Genomic DNA, 12,286 nt, shown 5'->3' on the forward strand with positions numbered 1-12,286 from the left:
GTTGATTAGAACTTCACATTCTTGTCCAACAAAACATTGGATGTCTGCCCCTTTATGGTTTTCATTTTGATCTTGATCTTTTTTTTTTCTCCGGTTGATATCATTTTTTTGTTTCCTCACTCTCTCTATTTCCTTTCCAGAAATAACAAAACAAAAAAACAAAAAAACAAAAAAAACAAAAAAAAGCCAAAGGGTGTCAACTCGTAAACTTGGTCCCTTCTTTTGTTCCGATGACATCTTTGGTATCCTAAACTCATCTTCTTCCCATCTTCTCTCTCTCTCTCTCTGGCCTTTCTTGCCCGACACCTACTTCCCTCCTCACCAAATACAACCGAAATCCTAATCTTCCAACTTCGATTCTTACTTTCTGTTGACAGAGCTTTTTTTATTTTAACGTCCATCTCTTCTACTACTTGCGAGCCAAGGCCATCTCGACGATTGCAGCTGCGTGGCGGCATTTCGCACCAAAGCCTCGCTGCTGTTTCCGATCATTTCAAACCTAACTTTCTTTTTTACCAATCCTCACCTTATCTTCATCCTCAGGTGAAAAAGAATCACATCTGCAACAATGGAGAGGTTTCCAGTATTCCGGTCCAAGTCGGACTCGATGTCATCGATTAACACCATCAGCTCCTTCACAAGTACACACAAGGGTGAGTGGTTACCGGCACCGGCACAATCGCGGCAAAAAGTGCGGTTAAGGACCCTCCTCGGCCATTGTTTCTACAGGAGAGTTATACTATGGTCTCTGGCAGTCACCACACTTGGCCTTTGGGTATATTTCACCAAGAGAGGCCATTCGTTCGACATTGCCCGGTTGAGAACAGACGATCGTCAAGAGACAAAAGAGCAAAAGACCAACGACAATGAGGGGAGAGACCCGCTACACTGGCTCAAGTACAAGCAGTGAGTATTGAGACACCTGTATCTATACGGCTCGCAAATGATCCCTTGTTCGTGTGCTGACCGTAGACGTCTTCACTGGCAATAAGCCTTGATGGATACTACCGTGGGTTGAGGACACTGGTCCCCATCTCGGAACATAAACCCGAGTTTCCATTCGTGCCTGGCCGTCAACCGGCAACGACGACGGTGACGTCTGCTCATTTGCCGACGCCCACCGTATTCGTCCCGCAACCGAACTACGATTCTAAAGAATACAAGTCAACGTACCATCCTGTGCAGACGTGCTACATCGACGAGTTCAAAAAGGTGCCCGCTCCGGATTTGTACGCATACAATGGTGTACCGCAGGGAATGCCCGACCCAGCAATCGGGTCGCACTCCTTGCTCGGCATCCGCGACGATATCTGCTTCGACAGGTTCTCGCGATACGGGCCTTATGGGCTTGGCTACTCGGAGGAGGAGGGCGGCCTGGGGGAGGGCCTGGACACCGAGAGTGATGGCTCCGAGACGATCTGGTCCAAGACAGGCAAGATTGACTACCGCAATGTGGATTGGGGCCGGGCGCAGGAGCAATGTGTAACGGACAACAGGAAGCGTTTCGACGTCAACGCCGGGCGCGAGCGTAAGAAGGTCGACCGCATCGCCGTCGTTATTCGCACTTATGTCGGGTTCGAGTGGACGAGACATGCCGTCATCAACTTCCGTGCCATGATTTCCGAGCTCTCACTGAGGTCTGGCGGCGAGTACACGGTGCACTTTCTTCTCCACGTCAAAGACAACACCCTTCCAATCTGGGCCGATGCTGAGACCCGGCAGCAGCTGCTGGATGAGAATATGCCGCGCGAGTTCCACTCCATGTGCACTCTCTGGTCCGAGGCGCAAATGGAGCTGCTGTACCCTGGTAGCTGGGGTGAGGCCGTCGAAAACCAGTCCGGGCAGTCGATACACGGCGTTTATCGGTCGGCACACTTCCCGCTGCAGCACTTTGCCATGACGCACCCCGAATATACGCACTTCTGGAACTGGGAGCTGGACATGCGCTACCTCGGCAACTACTACGAATTGTTTGATCGTCTAGGCAGCTGGGGCCGGGACCAAACGCGTAACCACCTGTGGGAGCGGTCGGCCAAGTACTATGTTCCCACGGTGCACGGCGACTGGGCCAACTTCACCGAGCTGGTGGCCCAGACGACGCGAAAGGCCGGCAAGAGGCCAATCATGGGTCCTGTTTACTTCCCCGGCCGGACCAGAATCAGAGCCGAGGAGCGTTCCGAAACCTTCATGCCGGCGAGTTGCTTCAGCTCTCCGGGCGACGGGTCCCCGGGCGTGGCGGCGGACAACAGCGACAGGTGCGGCATAGGCGAGGATGCCGACCTCATCACGCTTAACCCCATCTTTGACGCTGAGGAGAGCGGGTGGGTGTTCGCCTCAGACGTGACTGGGTGGGACCTGACTCAGCAGACACCGCCACGGCGTTGCGCCATCGTGACGGCGAGCCGGCTGTCGAGGCGGCTGCTCGAGGTGATGCACGAGGAGACATGGCGCTTCCACCACAGCATGTTCAGCGAGATGTTCCCGGCGGCCATGGCGCTGCACCACGGACTCAAGGCGGTCTATGCGCCGCATCCGGTACTGTTGGACCGCGGTTGGGAGATGGAGGCCGTCGACAAGCACTTCAACGGCGGTTACGACAACTCTACGAGTGGCCACGGCAGCCCGTTTGACTTCCAAAACGAGCACAACCACAAGGGCACCAGCTGGTACTACAACAGCGAATTCGCGGGCCTGCTGTGGAGGCGCTGGCTTGGCTTCGCCCAAATGGACGGTCGCGGTGATGACGGAGGTCGTGCGGGCGAGGGAACGCTAAGGGGCGGCAAGCTTGAGGAGCAGAGCCCATGGTCGACGGGAAGGTTGTGCTTGAGGAGCATGCTGGTGCACCCAATCAAGTGGGAGAAGCCGAGTGATGAATAAAGGCTTGTCTTTGGGTTCGGTTACTGGAGTTTCTTGTTTATTTTTATTTCTTTTGTTTTCATTCTTGAAGGCGTCTCTGTTACCTCAGGCGTCTTTCTGCCTGGTGCATTTTTGTGTCTATTTGATACGTTTATTTAGAATGTAGAATACCACAATGTTGGGCGAGGGTGTCACTGTACCTTTTGGGCGACTTGGCATTGGATTGCGTGCTGTGTTCTTTTTTGTTATTAATTTATTTTATCGCTCTCTGTTTCTTCTTCACCCTGCGGGAACGTTGTGGAAAACTTGAGGTGCTTAGGGTACAAACGCATTACTCTATGGCTGAGGAAGGAAAAAAAAGGGAAAAAAAAGAACCTCTGAAATGGGAAGGTACGGATTGCTAGGGACGGTTATGTTAATGCAATTAAATTAAATTAAATCAAATTAAATCGCACGTTCGAACCTGCCTTGCCCAGCAACAAACACACTACAATAAGTAAGTGATTGTCTCTATTTTTGACATGTCGACATTCTACAAGCATACACTCAAATCACTCGTCTTGGTTTGTTTTGGTTATCGTATTTGCCGCTCCAGAAAAGTCGAATGCGATCAAAGCGTGATTGGTCACTCTCCAAGCCTACAATACTCCGTACTGCGTACAATCAAATGCACGTAACCAAGCTTGCCAAGCAGCAATCATCTGCATGCACGGCAACGACATTTGGTTCTCTCATACATGGGTCTGACTGAGATGGATGCGACATGGTACATTTCGTCAATCATCGTTAGTGCGGAACTCGGTGGCTGCCCCATCAGCTTCGTGTCATTTGACTCTTGTCCAATGAACGCTAGTGAATTCCAGCTACCAAAAGTATAGGCTTAACAGCCACCACTTTTTGGTTGGCATTAAATCACAGCAACAGCCCACATTTTATCCACTCGCTTACATACCTACCACCTTAGTCGACTTGATTTGCAGCTCGTTAGGGACATAAACAAAAACAACAAGGTCGAGAGAAATCGAATCACGCACACCCGCTGCTCGCCCCGATTCTAAAATGTCCAAGCTCCTTCCCATTACACAAACAACCCCACGATCGCGCCAGTAACTAACACGCAAGCATCGTCACCTCACTACCTTAGACTTGGTTTAGGAGATTTGTTTGATTTAGCATCAGCATTTCAACCATTTTACTTGCATTTTCCTAGCCCCTGTTTGCCTCTGCAGATCAAAATCGAGCCCAGATAAGTAACTGTCCTATCTATACTCAATTTCACGGTATGTTGTTGTTCGCTTGCCCAGACCCCCCAGAAGGAACATCTGATTATCAGTCGCATCGCATTCTTCCGTCTCGCGTTCGTTTTGCGACGCGCAACAACTGACTTATTTTTTTCCCACCCCGCAACGCAGCAGAGTGACAAACAAACCTAAACAAGACAATCACACAACAACAACAACAACACAAATGTCTGGCTCCAATGCTTGGCTGCGCGCTCAGCGCAAATCAGAACTCATCGGAATCGCTGAGCACGTCGGCCTCAAAAAGTAGGATTTTCCTTTTCTTTTTTACCCTTTCCTTTCCTTTACCGTCGAAGCTACTGAGGTTCCGGACGGCTTCGCCGGCCCCGCGGTGTACCTTCTCGCGCGCGGCGCGATGCGTGCCTCGGCCAACTTTCCAAGAAAGATGTTGGATCGGATAACTAACGCGTCATGGCAATTGCGCAGCTACGATGGTCTGAAAAAGGATCTTGAGCTCACCCTGGACGAGCACCTCGCCGCCAACTCGGACAGGTATTCCAGCGATCCCAAGCTGGCGCCGTACTTTCAGTCCCGCAACCGAAGTATCGGTTCGCCCATCAAGAAGGATGCCCCCGAGTTCAAAATACCCAAGAGGAGAATGGGTAGCAAGACTGACAGCGAGATCATTGCCGCAACCGCTGTGTAAGTGTTTGATCTATCTGCTGCGAATTAGTTCCTCTAGTTGTCCACGACCAAAGCTCATTCTCATCGTGTATCGACCTGTAGCGAAGATGAACCCTCGATCGCGAGCACCACTTCAGCCCTAGTCCACACCCCGGCGCGCGCATTCTCTATCGCACAGCGCATTCCACTTCCCGCGACCCCCGCCGAGGTCGCCGAGGCTGTGGATCGCAGCACGGCCGTCGTCCGCCAGCATGTCAACTCTGTCCTCGCCGAGAGCTCCATCCCCGAGTACACCCAGGCGACGCGCCAGTCCCTGTCCACCATCACGGCCGTCCTCCTGACGGCGCATCTGTTTGAGCTCTACTTCCTGCGCCAGGAGCTCCTCGCCGACCGCTACGCCTTTACCATTCCTGCCATCAAGGCGCTCGGCACCAGGGATTACATCATCAACATGCCAGACTTGTTCCTGCTGTTGACGGCATCGTTTTGGAAGCCTGCTTCCATTTGGATGCTGACGAGCTTCATCATCCCTAGCTTCTTTGGATACTTCTTCAACCTGAGCGCCGCCAACTCGCACTCGCCCGGCGTTGCCACGCGTGGCCGCCCTAGGGGTGTCGCCCACGACGTTGAGTACCGCGTCGACCCGCTGACTTACAGCGTCGTCAAGGCCGTCATCTCGTACGTTGTCTACGCCCAAGGCGCCGCACTTGGCGGCTTTGTCGACGCGAACAGCGTCGCCCGCATCAATTCGGCACTCTATGGTGGCTGGAAGGGAGTCTTGGTCGGCTCGGGCATCACCGGCCTGATGGCCATGTACGATGCGGTCCTGCGCAAGTGAGCCTTTTTCTTTTTATTAATGCTCTCATTGTTTCCAACTGGGCTGGAGAATTGGCTTTTTCTTTTCTTCTTGGTATGTTCAAAGCTGCTGCTGCTTATGCGCAGGCTCTCGATGGGGCTTTTGAGAGAGAATGATGGGGTGTTGTGTCTACAGCACGCGCAGACATGGGCTCCTTTGGAGCCTTGGGGCGCACTGCAAGTACAAACACTGCGGCGTTTGGGCGTTGAAAAGGAAGGGATGCATGGTTTCCAATTTTTTTTTATTTTTATGTTCTGGTTCGTTTGGCTGCAGCAGGCCTTCTTGGACTCTTGGCTCTTTCTTTCTCGTCTGATACCTCCCATTTTTATCGATCGTTTTTAAGTTGTGCTTTTTCTTCCTCTTTTTTTTTTTTTTGTTTCTTTCTCCATGGGGTTTTGTTTAGGCGAAAAATGTATGCGAGAACTGCTGACTTAGTCCGGCTCACTCATTCTCTAAACCTCGCTTTTCGCAAACGAGAGATATAATTTCCCTATCCCATAGGGGTCCTTTGGATGAGGTGGATGCTGGAATATAGTGGTTGGTGGGGAATGTGATTTGGTTCGCGAATCTTTTTTTTTCTGGATCTAGTTTTTTTTTTTTTTCTTTTTTCACCCCCTCACTGCCCCTATTTTACCTGTTCCTTTTTTTTCAGTATACTCTCAGAATGGTCTTTTTTCAGGAGACTGGGTAAATTGGGTGGTCGGAGCCCACGGGCTGGTGATGTTGGGATAGTGATGTTTTGTCTAATAATTTTGTTCTCGGCCAGACGGTGCCGAAATATACTTGATTCTGCCTTGGTTGGAATCGTTCCTTTATTTTTTCTAGATTCTACTTCTAGTCTAGATATTCTTTCGTCATCTGCGTCATCTTATTCATAAGCCCGAATCACACTGAACTGACGAACCTCTCCTTCCCTCTTCTGACGACCCGTATCGGTACACATTTATCCTTGGGCAGCTTGAGAGTCAGAGTGGACGTGGCGGTTTCCAAAGTTTGCATGCACCTCGCTATGGCCTTGCCGTACAGATCGGCCCGCTCCTTGTCGTTCATCCGGTCTACGGCCTCGTCGTCGGCCCACTCGTCAACCGCGAGCTCCATGCTGTACTTGCGGAAGACGACGGCCAGCGCCGTCACCGTCTCGACCCGTGCTATCCTCCTGCCCAGGCAGCTCCTGGCCCCGTCGGAGAAGGGGACAAACAGGCCGCGGACAGGGCGGAACATGGGCCTCTCGGCCCCGGCGCTCGTGGTCTCCAGCCCGTCGCCCTCGTCGTCGGTGGCATCGTCGTCAGCAGCAGCACGGGATTCTTCGACGCGCGTCCGAGCAGTCTCCACCGGCGACGGCGACGATGACGCCCGGAACCACCGCTCTGGGATCCACTCGTGGACGTCGCTCTCCCCTGCCTCGTTGGGTGGCCAGAATTTCTCGTTCCGGGCCGCGGAGACAACTGTGATTGAGACAGTGGTGCCGGCAGGGAGGACATGCTCGGCATTACCGCCGTTGAGGCGCAGGACCTGGTCGTGGGCGGGTGAGACTTGCTTGGGGATCACGACGACGGGCGGGATGAAGCGCAGCGTCTCGTTGAGGACGGCACCCGGTATCGAGGTGAGGAGGTCGTTGATGCAGTTCTCGAATCTCCAACCTGTCGGTTCCTCGTCCCCGTCGGGGAATAGCCTGTCCAGGTCGGCCTGCATGGCACGCTGGGACGAGGGGTGCGCGGCCAGGAGGACCATTGCAAAGTGTAGCATGTTTGCCGACGTCTCATGGCCGGCCAACATCATGATGAAGGCGTTGCTGATGATGTGGTCCTCTGTGAGCTGTAGGCCAGGCGATATGGTATCTGTCTTGCGCACATCCTGCTGTTTCTGCTGCTCATCCTTGGCCCGCACAAGGGCACCGACAATGTCCATATGTTCATCGGTCTTGGGGACCCCTTTTTGCAGGTCCTCTTTCTTGTCCTTGACGAGCTCGCGCATGTATCGGATGTACGTGACATTGGACTCATGGGCAGACCTTGCCCATTCGAACGGGAGATGACCTGTCGGGTGATTGTTTAGTACCGGTTCCGTCGCATTTCCCTACCCGGGGAACTTTTCTTGCCCCCCCTTGCGCCTCATCTGGTGACGGGTTGACTTACCCAAAAGGATACTGGGGACAAGCAAGATGGCAAAGATATTTTCCAGCATCCCTGCCGTGGCATTAGGAAATGTCATGAGATAGTTGGAATCTTTCTCAGACTGCGTGTACTTGTTCATCCTTGGGTCCTGATTATCAGACGCCTTCTCTCCGGGCCATAGGAATCGCAGACCGAAACCAACGGTGCCTATGATGTTCAAGGCCAGGGTCATGGTATCGTGTGCCAACGAGCTGATTGTCCTGTCGTCGGCTGCGTCCTGGCTATCATCGCCGCCCTGGCCCCTCCAGAGCCGCAGCATGCTCTGTGTCTGACGGATAGTCTCATCAAAAGCATTTGCGGCGCTGACCTCATTGAACAGTGAGCTCGTGACCTTGCGGTGCATCTTCCAGACGGCACCTTCGGTCGTGACAATGTTGGCGCCGAGCATCTCCAGGACCCCGTACTGCTCGACGGCCTTGGGGAAGTCGAGGCGCCGGCTGGTGATCTGATGGATGGCCTCTGGGCAGCGGGTGTACACGATCAGGGTCCAAGGGGTAACCACAATGAATGTGTCACCAAGCTTCTGCCAGATCTCGCCATGGTCGATTTTGAATGCCCAGTCCTTTGTCATGACACTGGCAGGCAGTTCATCAGCATTACATGGGATATGTTGTCATGGCAGCATAGATCACATAGTATAAAGACCAAGTGGTAGCTTACGTTACTGTAAGTGTTCCCATTACTGCCGGTACCACAGCCCTGAGAAGGGACAAGAAAGGAACTTGAACGGTCAACCAAAGTGCATTGTGGGGATGATACGCTTGAAAAATCGATACAGATAGTTAGTGAACAAAAGGTGTGACAATCAGCAATCAAAGACAAAGAGGTGGCGGGCAAGCAAGACACTCACGACAAATGACGTAATTGAAGCCTGTTCTTTTGGCGCTGGCGATGTTTCGCTGGAGCTTCGAGGCGCGAGTAAACAAGCAAGCTAGCGCCCAGGCAACAGTTACCGCGGAGATGACTTGGATTACAGACATGACTGAGTGTGTCTGCAGTTTGTTGTCCCACAAAAGTTTAGATGATACAAAAGGCCGAGGTCTGATTGTCTTTTTTTTCTTTCTGGCAGGCTGCGAACAGTCAGTCGTCTGTTAGGTAGATGCAGCGGGCAAACTTGCTTTTTCTTTTTGCGGGGGAGGTAGGTTTGGGCCGCCACCACGCTGGTTCCCTACAGAACTGTGAAGAAGCGAAGAACACGAGTAATAGACAAACGGGATTGAGTCGGCCGACCCATCCGCGAATACTTTTTCTTTCTTCCTTTCCTTTCTTTTCTCCCTTTTCTAAATGGCCTGTGCCCGGGAATTGATTTGGTCACACCAACAAGGCAAAATAATAGATATACTCTTTCGTTTTGATTAGCTCTGGAAAGAAACCTCTTGATTGATGTAACACTGATGAAAATCTATCGGAGCTGAACATGTCCCGGGAAATGGAGGCCCTTAGCACTAAATTGATTCCGTCAGATGATTGGCCTATCTATAAGCCTGTCATACTCTACCGTACTGCTTTTACTGTGGAATTTTGGTAGTAATGTTATAAAGGAGGTACCTATCTATTGGTAAGTTAAGCTAGGGAGGGTAAAGTAAATTTGATATTTTGTCGTCTCCAACATGATTTCTTGCCGGGAGCCACATTGCCGGCGACTTGGGAACTATCGGAAAACTGACTACAAGCTGCTGCTGCTGCTGCTGTTGCTTGACGCGTAACAGTCTTTGACAGATGATTGTCGCATGTGTTTCCGGGGACGTCAAAAATTGATTGTCGTGTTCGTGAGCTGTCTTGTCTGCAGGTCAAGACTCCCGAGAGATAGGCACGAAGTAACACACACTACTGAGGGAAGTATGGTTTGGGTTTTTTCTTGGCGTGTCTGACTCTGGTGTTCTTCACGACCATAGAAAGGTCAGTTTTCTTTCCCAAACGGGCACACTGTTTTTGTGCCATGAGCTCCTGCACTGTGTTTGTTTCTATGCTGTGACGCCCGACAAATGCTTGAGTCTCTGCAGACATGCCGTGCGGCGAGATAGTAAAAAAATTAATAAATAAATAAAAGAATAAAACAACAAAATGAAAAAAAAAAAAAATGAAACTTGACTGGCCGTCAACTGACTCTTGTTCTGCATTTTGCACATGTGCTCAGCTGCAAATGCAAAAAAGCTGGCTGGGCCAGGGTGCTCTCAGTAAGCAACGTGCGCCACATCGGGTAGCGGACCCGTGCCACGGTACACTATTACCTCGTACCGGCACCCAGGACGTAAAAGTGGCCAACCAGCCTACTATCAGGTCACGTGAGTCAGTACTTAACGACCTTGGGTACCTTGCCTTACTTAATGACTCCACTTTCAACTACAACCCAAGCCCAGCCTTGGTTTGAATTTCTACATCTTATTAAACACAACTACCAAAGCACTGTACCTTAAACACTCTTTGATACGATGTTACTCTCACCATTGCCGCCAGATGCCCGGCCGTAGGTAAATATAGAAGAAGAAAAAAAACCCGTTGTATATCCTCGACAAGATCGTCGATTGCGCCACCACTGGGAAGCACCATCCTGGTTAATGTTAATCTTAGTATTGCGTACCTTGGATGAGGGGCGTGCATGCATGCATTTTATCAGGCTTTTGCTTTTCTTTTTTTTTTTTTTTTCATTCTCGCCCCAACTTTCCAAAGTACTGACCAGCAACCCACGTCCCCGGGGTGCATTGTTAACTGCTCAAGCAAAGCAAACCAACATCAGCCCAAAGCCGTTCGTTTCTCTCCCATGTTCTTTGTTGGCTTCCCCCGGTAAACCAGGCTGTCTCGCTGTCCCTGCGGCGAGTCAAGGTCAGTGACTTGCAGAGAGCACATGAAAGAGCGCGAAATCGCGAAATGCCTCATGGCATAGAAGACAGAGAGAGAAAGGGAAAAAAAAGCCTTGAGCTTACTTGTCTCTCCCAGGTCAAGGTCAGTCTTGTTCTCTGTGTGTAACTGCCTCATCTACTGGGGTTTGAAGATGCCTTGGTTTTGTCTGTCTATCTTTTTTTTTTACCGTTATCAGCCCGAAAAAACCACAAAGGTAGGCAAGCCTTGGCGGTTTAGTGTTTCTCACCCCCTTTCCCGATAGAAGATAGTCCGAGACATGAGAAGAAAAATAATAGGGAAAAAAACCAAAGAAAGAGTAGATGGAAGATTAAGCAGTTGCCATCGCATATTCGCCTTGTCTTATGGAAGCACTTGTCGGTCGGTCTGCCAAAGGAAAGGAAAAACATGAGAGAAATGATAAAAAATCAAAATAAAAAAAAACTACCGGCAGTCACGTTTTCGTCTTGTACGAAAAAAAAAATGGGCCGATATATTTCAAAGGGGGAAAACTACGGCAACTGAAAATACACGGTACTGCACGATTTTCTCTTTTTTTTTTCTTCCCAAACGCTTTAAGCTTTTGACTTTCTTTTCTTGGCCGTTTGGTCACTTGCGATGTATTTTTTCTACTTTTTTAATGGGCGGCGATCGTTTCTTTTTGCGGCCAAACATTGTCGACGGAAACAGTAGTTTAGCTTATAACCCAACAAAAAAACAGTCGAGAAACTCTTCATCCTGGAGAACTGTCGAGCAACCTTATGGGCGGCGCACACCCACCCCTTTTTTTCCCCTTCTCTGGTAAGAAGTCCGGCTAACAACGTAACGTCTGCCTCACACCCACCACCAGGCAATATCCGTTGGCCACCCATTTCGTGACTCGTAGAGAGAGTGTGTGACAAGAAAAAAAATAAAGTCCAACACCCCGTTACTTCCCGGAGGTTGCAACTCTACCGTGGTACCGAAGAGTTTTATCCCCAGCCCAAAGTTGCTTTCGGAGATCATCCTACCTTTTCCCCCCAAACCCCCGTCTCTGTCTCCCCCTGGATATCACGCCTGCAACGGTAAATGGTTTGATCGGTTGAACCGGCATCCAATTTGTTTGCCTCTGCTGCACCCCAGGGGAGGGGGGGACATACGAAAGGAAACAAGAACGCCTTGAGGCACGGTGGTGGCAAGAGCAAGACTTGCCTCCTCGTGTTTATTTTTTCTACTTGCCTTTTTTTTTGCCTCCTTTGAATTGGCTTTTTTTTTCCCCAGCTCCAAATATCGTTGACTTTGCCTCTGCCCCCGCTCCCCCTTCTTGGCACCCCTTTTTATAAACCCGGCATGTTGGCCAGTTTAAGGTTTTCTTTCTTTTTTGTCTCTTCCAGGGGGGTGGGAAGCGTTTAGAGGGGTGTGTATCATTTGATGGACTCCTCGTATACAAAAAAAAGGCCAATTTTCTTTCCCCCCGGGTTCATCGGAAGCAAGGAGCCTTTTTTTTTCTCTTCCCATCTGATCCGCCGATGTGCACTCAACTGTCGGGATCTTCAGTGCCGTCCTGACTCTTTTCCTGCAACCCACTTTCATAACTCCCACCTGCAACAACCAAAGAAAAAAGAAAAAAAAAGAATACACCCCCCCCCCCCCCCCCC

The 12,286-nt window shown here is 50.7% G+C and overlaps 4 protein-coding genes across 4 annotated transcripts; 2 read left to right on the forward strand and 2 right to left on the reverse strand.

Annotated features, from left to right (window-relative positions):
* Positions 1–375: 375 nt before the first annotated feature.
* Positions 376–2,877, forward strand: PgNI_05944 (uncharacterized protein; the record flags this gene model as incomplete). The annotated part of the gene is made up of 2 exons (XM_031125973.1): positions 376–906; positions 993–2,877. The coding sequence occupies exons 1-2, from the start codon at positions 569–571 to the stop codon at positions 2,875–2,877; spliced, it is 2,223 nt and encodes a 740-aa protein (XP_030982008.1). The 5' UTR covers positions 376–568.
* PgNI_05945 (uncharacterized protein) lies at positions 2,552–3,108 on the reverse strand. The gene is made up of 2 exons (XM_031125974.1): positions 3,057–3,108; positions 2,552–2,994 (listed from the first exon to the last, which is right to left on the reverse strand). Exon 2 carries the CDS (start codon positions 2,801–2,803, stop codon positions 2,603–2,605), a length of 201 nt encoding a protein of 66 aa, XP_030982007.1. The 5' UTR covers positions 2,804–2,994; positions 3,057–3,108; the 3' UTR covers positions 2,552–2,602.
* Positions 3,109–3,922: 814 nt separating this feature from the next.
* On the forward strand, positions 3,923–6,020 carry PgNI_05946 (uncharacterized protein). Its single transcript, XM_031125975.1, has 4 exons — positions 3,923–4,136; positions 4,269–4,403; positions 4,584–4,799; positions 4,884–6,020. Exons 2-4 carry the CDS (start codon positions 4,324–4,326, stop codon positions 5,617–5,619), a joined length of 1,032 nt encoding a protein of 343 aa, XP_030982010.1. The 5' UTR covers positions 3,923–4,136; positions 4,269–4,323; the 3' UTR covers positions 5,620–6,020.
* Positions 6,021–6,436: 416 nt separating this feature from the next.
* PgNI_05947 (uncharacterized protein) lies at positions 6,437–9,145 on the reverse strand. The gene is made up of 5 exons (XM_031125976.1): positions 8,984–9,145; positions 8,662–8,881; positions 8,472–8,571; positions 7,773–8,386; positions 6,437–7,673 (listed from the first exon to the last, which is right to left on the reverse strand). Exons 2-5 carry the CDS (start codon positions 8,789–8,791, stop codon positions 6,523–6,525), a joined length of 1,995 nt encoding a protein of 664 aa, XP_030982009.1. The 5' UTR covers positions 8,792–8,881; positions 8,984–9,145; the 3' UTR covers positions 6,437–6,522.
* Positions 9,146–12,286: the final 3,141 nt, after the last annotated feature.

Source organism: Pyricularia grisea, chromosome I (genome assembly GCF_004355905.1).
Source record: "Pyricularia grisea strain NI907 chromosome I, whole genome shotgun sequence".
Taxonomy (NCBI): domain Eukaryota; kingdom Fungi; phylum Ascomycota; class Sordariomycetes; order Magnaporthales; family Pyriculariaceae; genus Pyricularia; species Pyricularia grisea.

Bases quoted from the DNA above. Each gene is read 5' to 3' on its own strand.
- PgNI_05947 (XM_031125976.1), bottom strand. From the start codon at position 8,791: ATGTCTGTAATCCAAGTCATCTCCGCGGTAACTGTTGCCTGGGCGCTA. The intron at 8,572-8,661 runs GTGAGTGTCTTG...CGATTTTTCAAG, and splicing joins CTTCAATTACGTCATTTGTC to CGTATCATCCCCACAATGCA. The intron at 8,387-8,471 runs GTAAGCTACCAC...ACTGCCTGCCAG, and splicing joins ATGGGAACACTTACAGTAAC to TGTCATGACAAAGGACTGGG.
- PgNI_05946 (XM_031125975.1), top strand. From the start codon at position 4,324: ATGTCTGGCTCCAATGCTTGGCTGCGCGCTCAGCGCAAATCAGAACTC. The intron at 4,404-4,583 runs GTAGGATTTTCC...GCAATTGCGCAG, and splicing joins GAGCACGTCGGCCTCAAAAA to CTACGATGGTCTGAAAAAGG. The intron at 4,800-4,883 runs GTAAGTGTTTGA...ATCGACCTGTAG, and splicing joins ATCATTGCCGCAACCGCTGT to CGAAGATGAACCCTCGATCG.
- PgNI_05945 (XM_031125974.1), bottom strand. From the start codon at position 2,803: ATGGGCTCTGCTCCTCAAGCTTGCCGCCCCTTAGCGTTCCCTCGCCCG.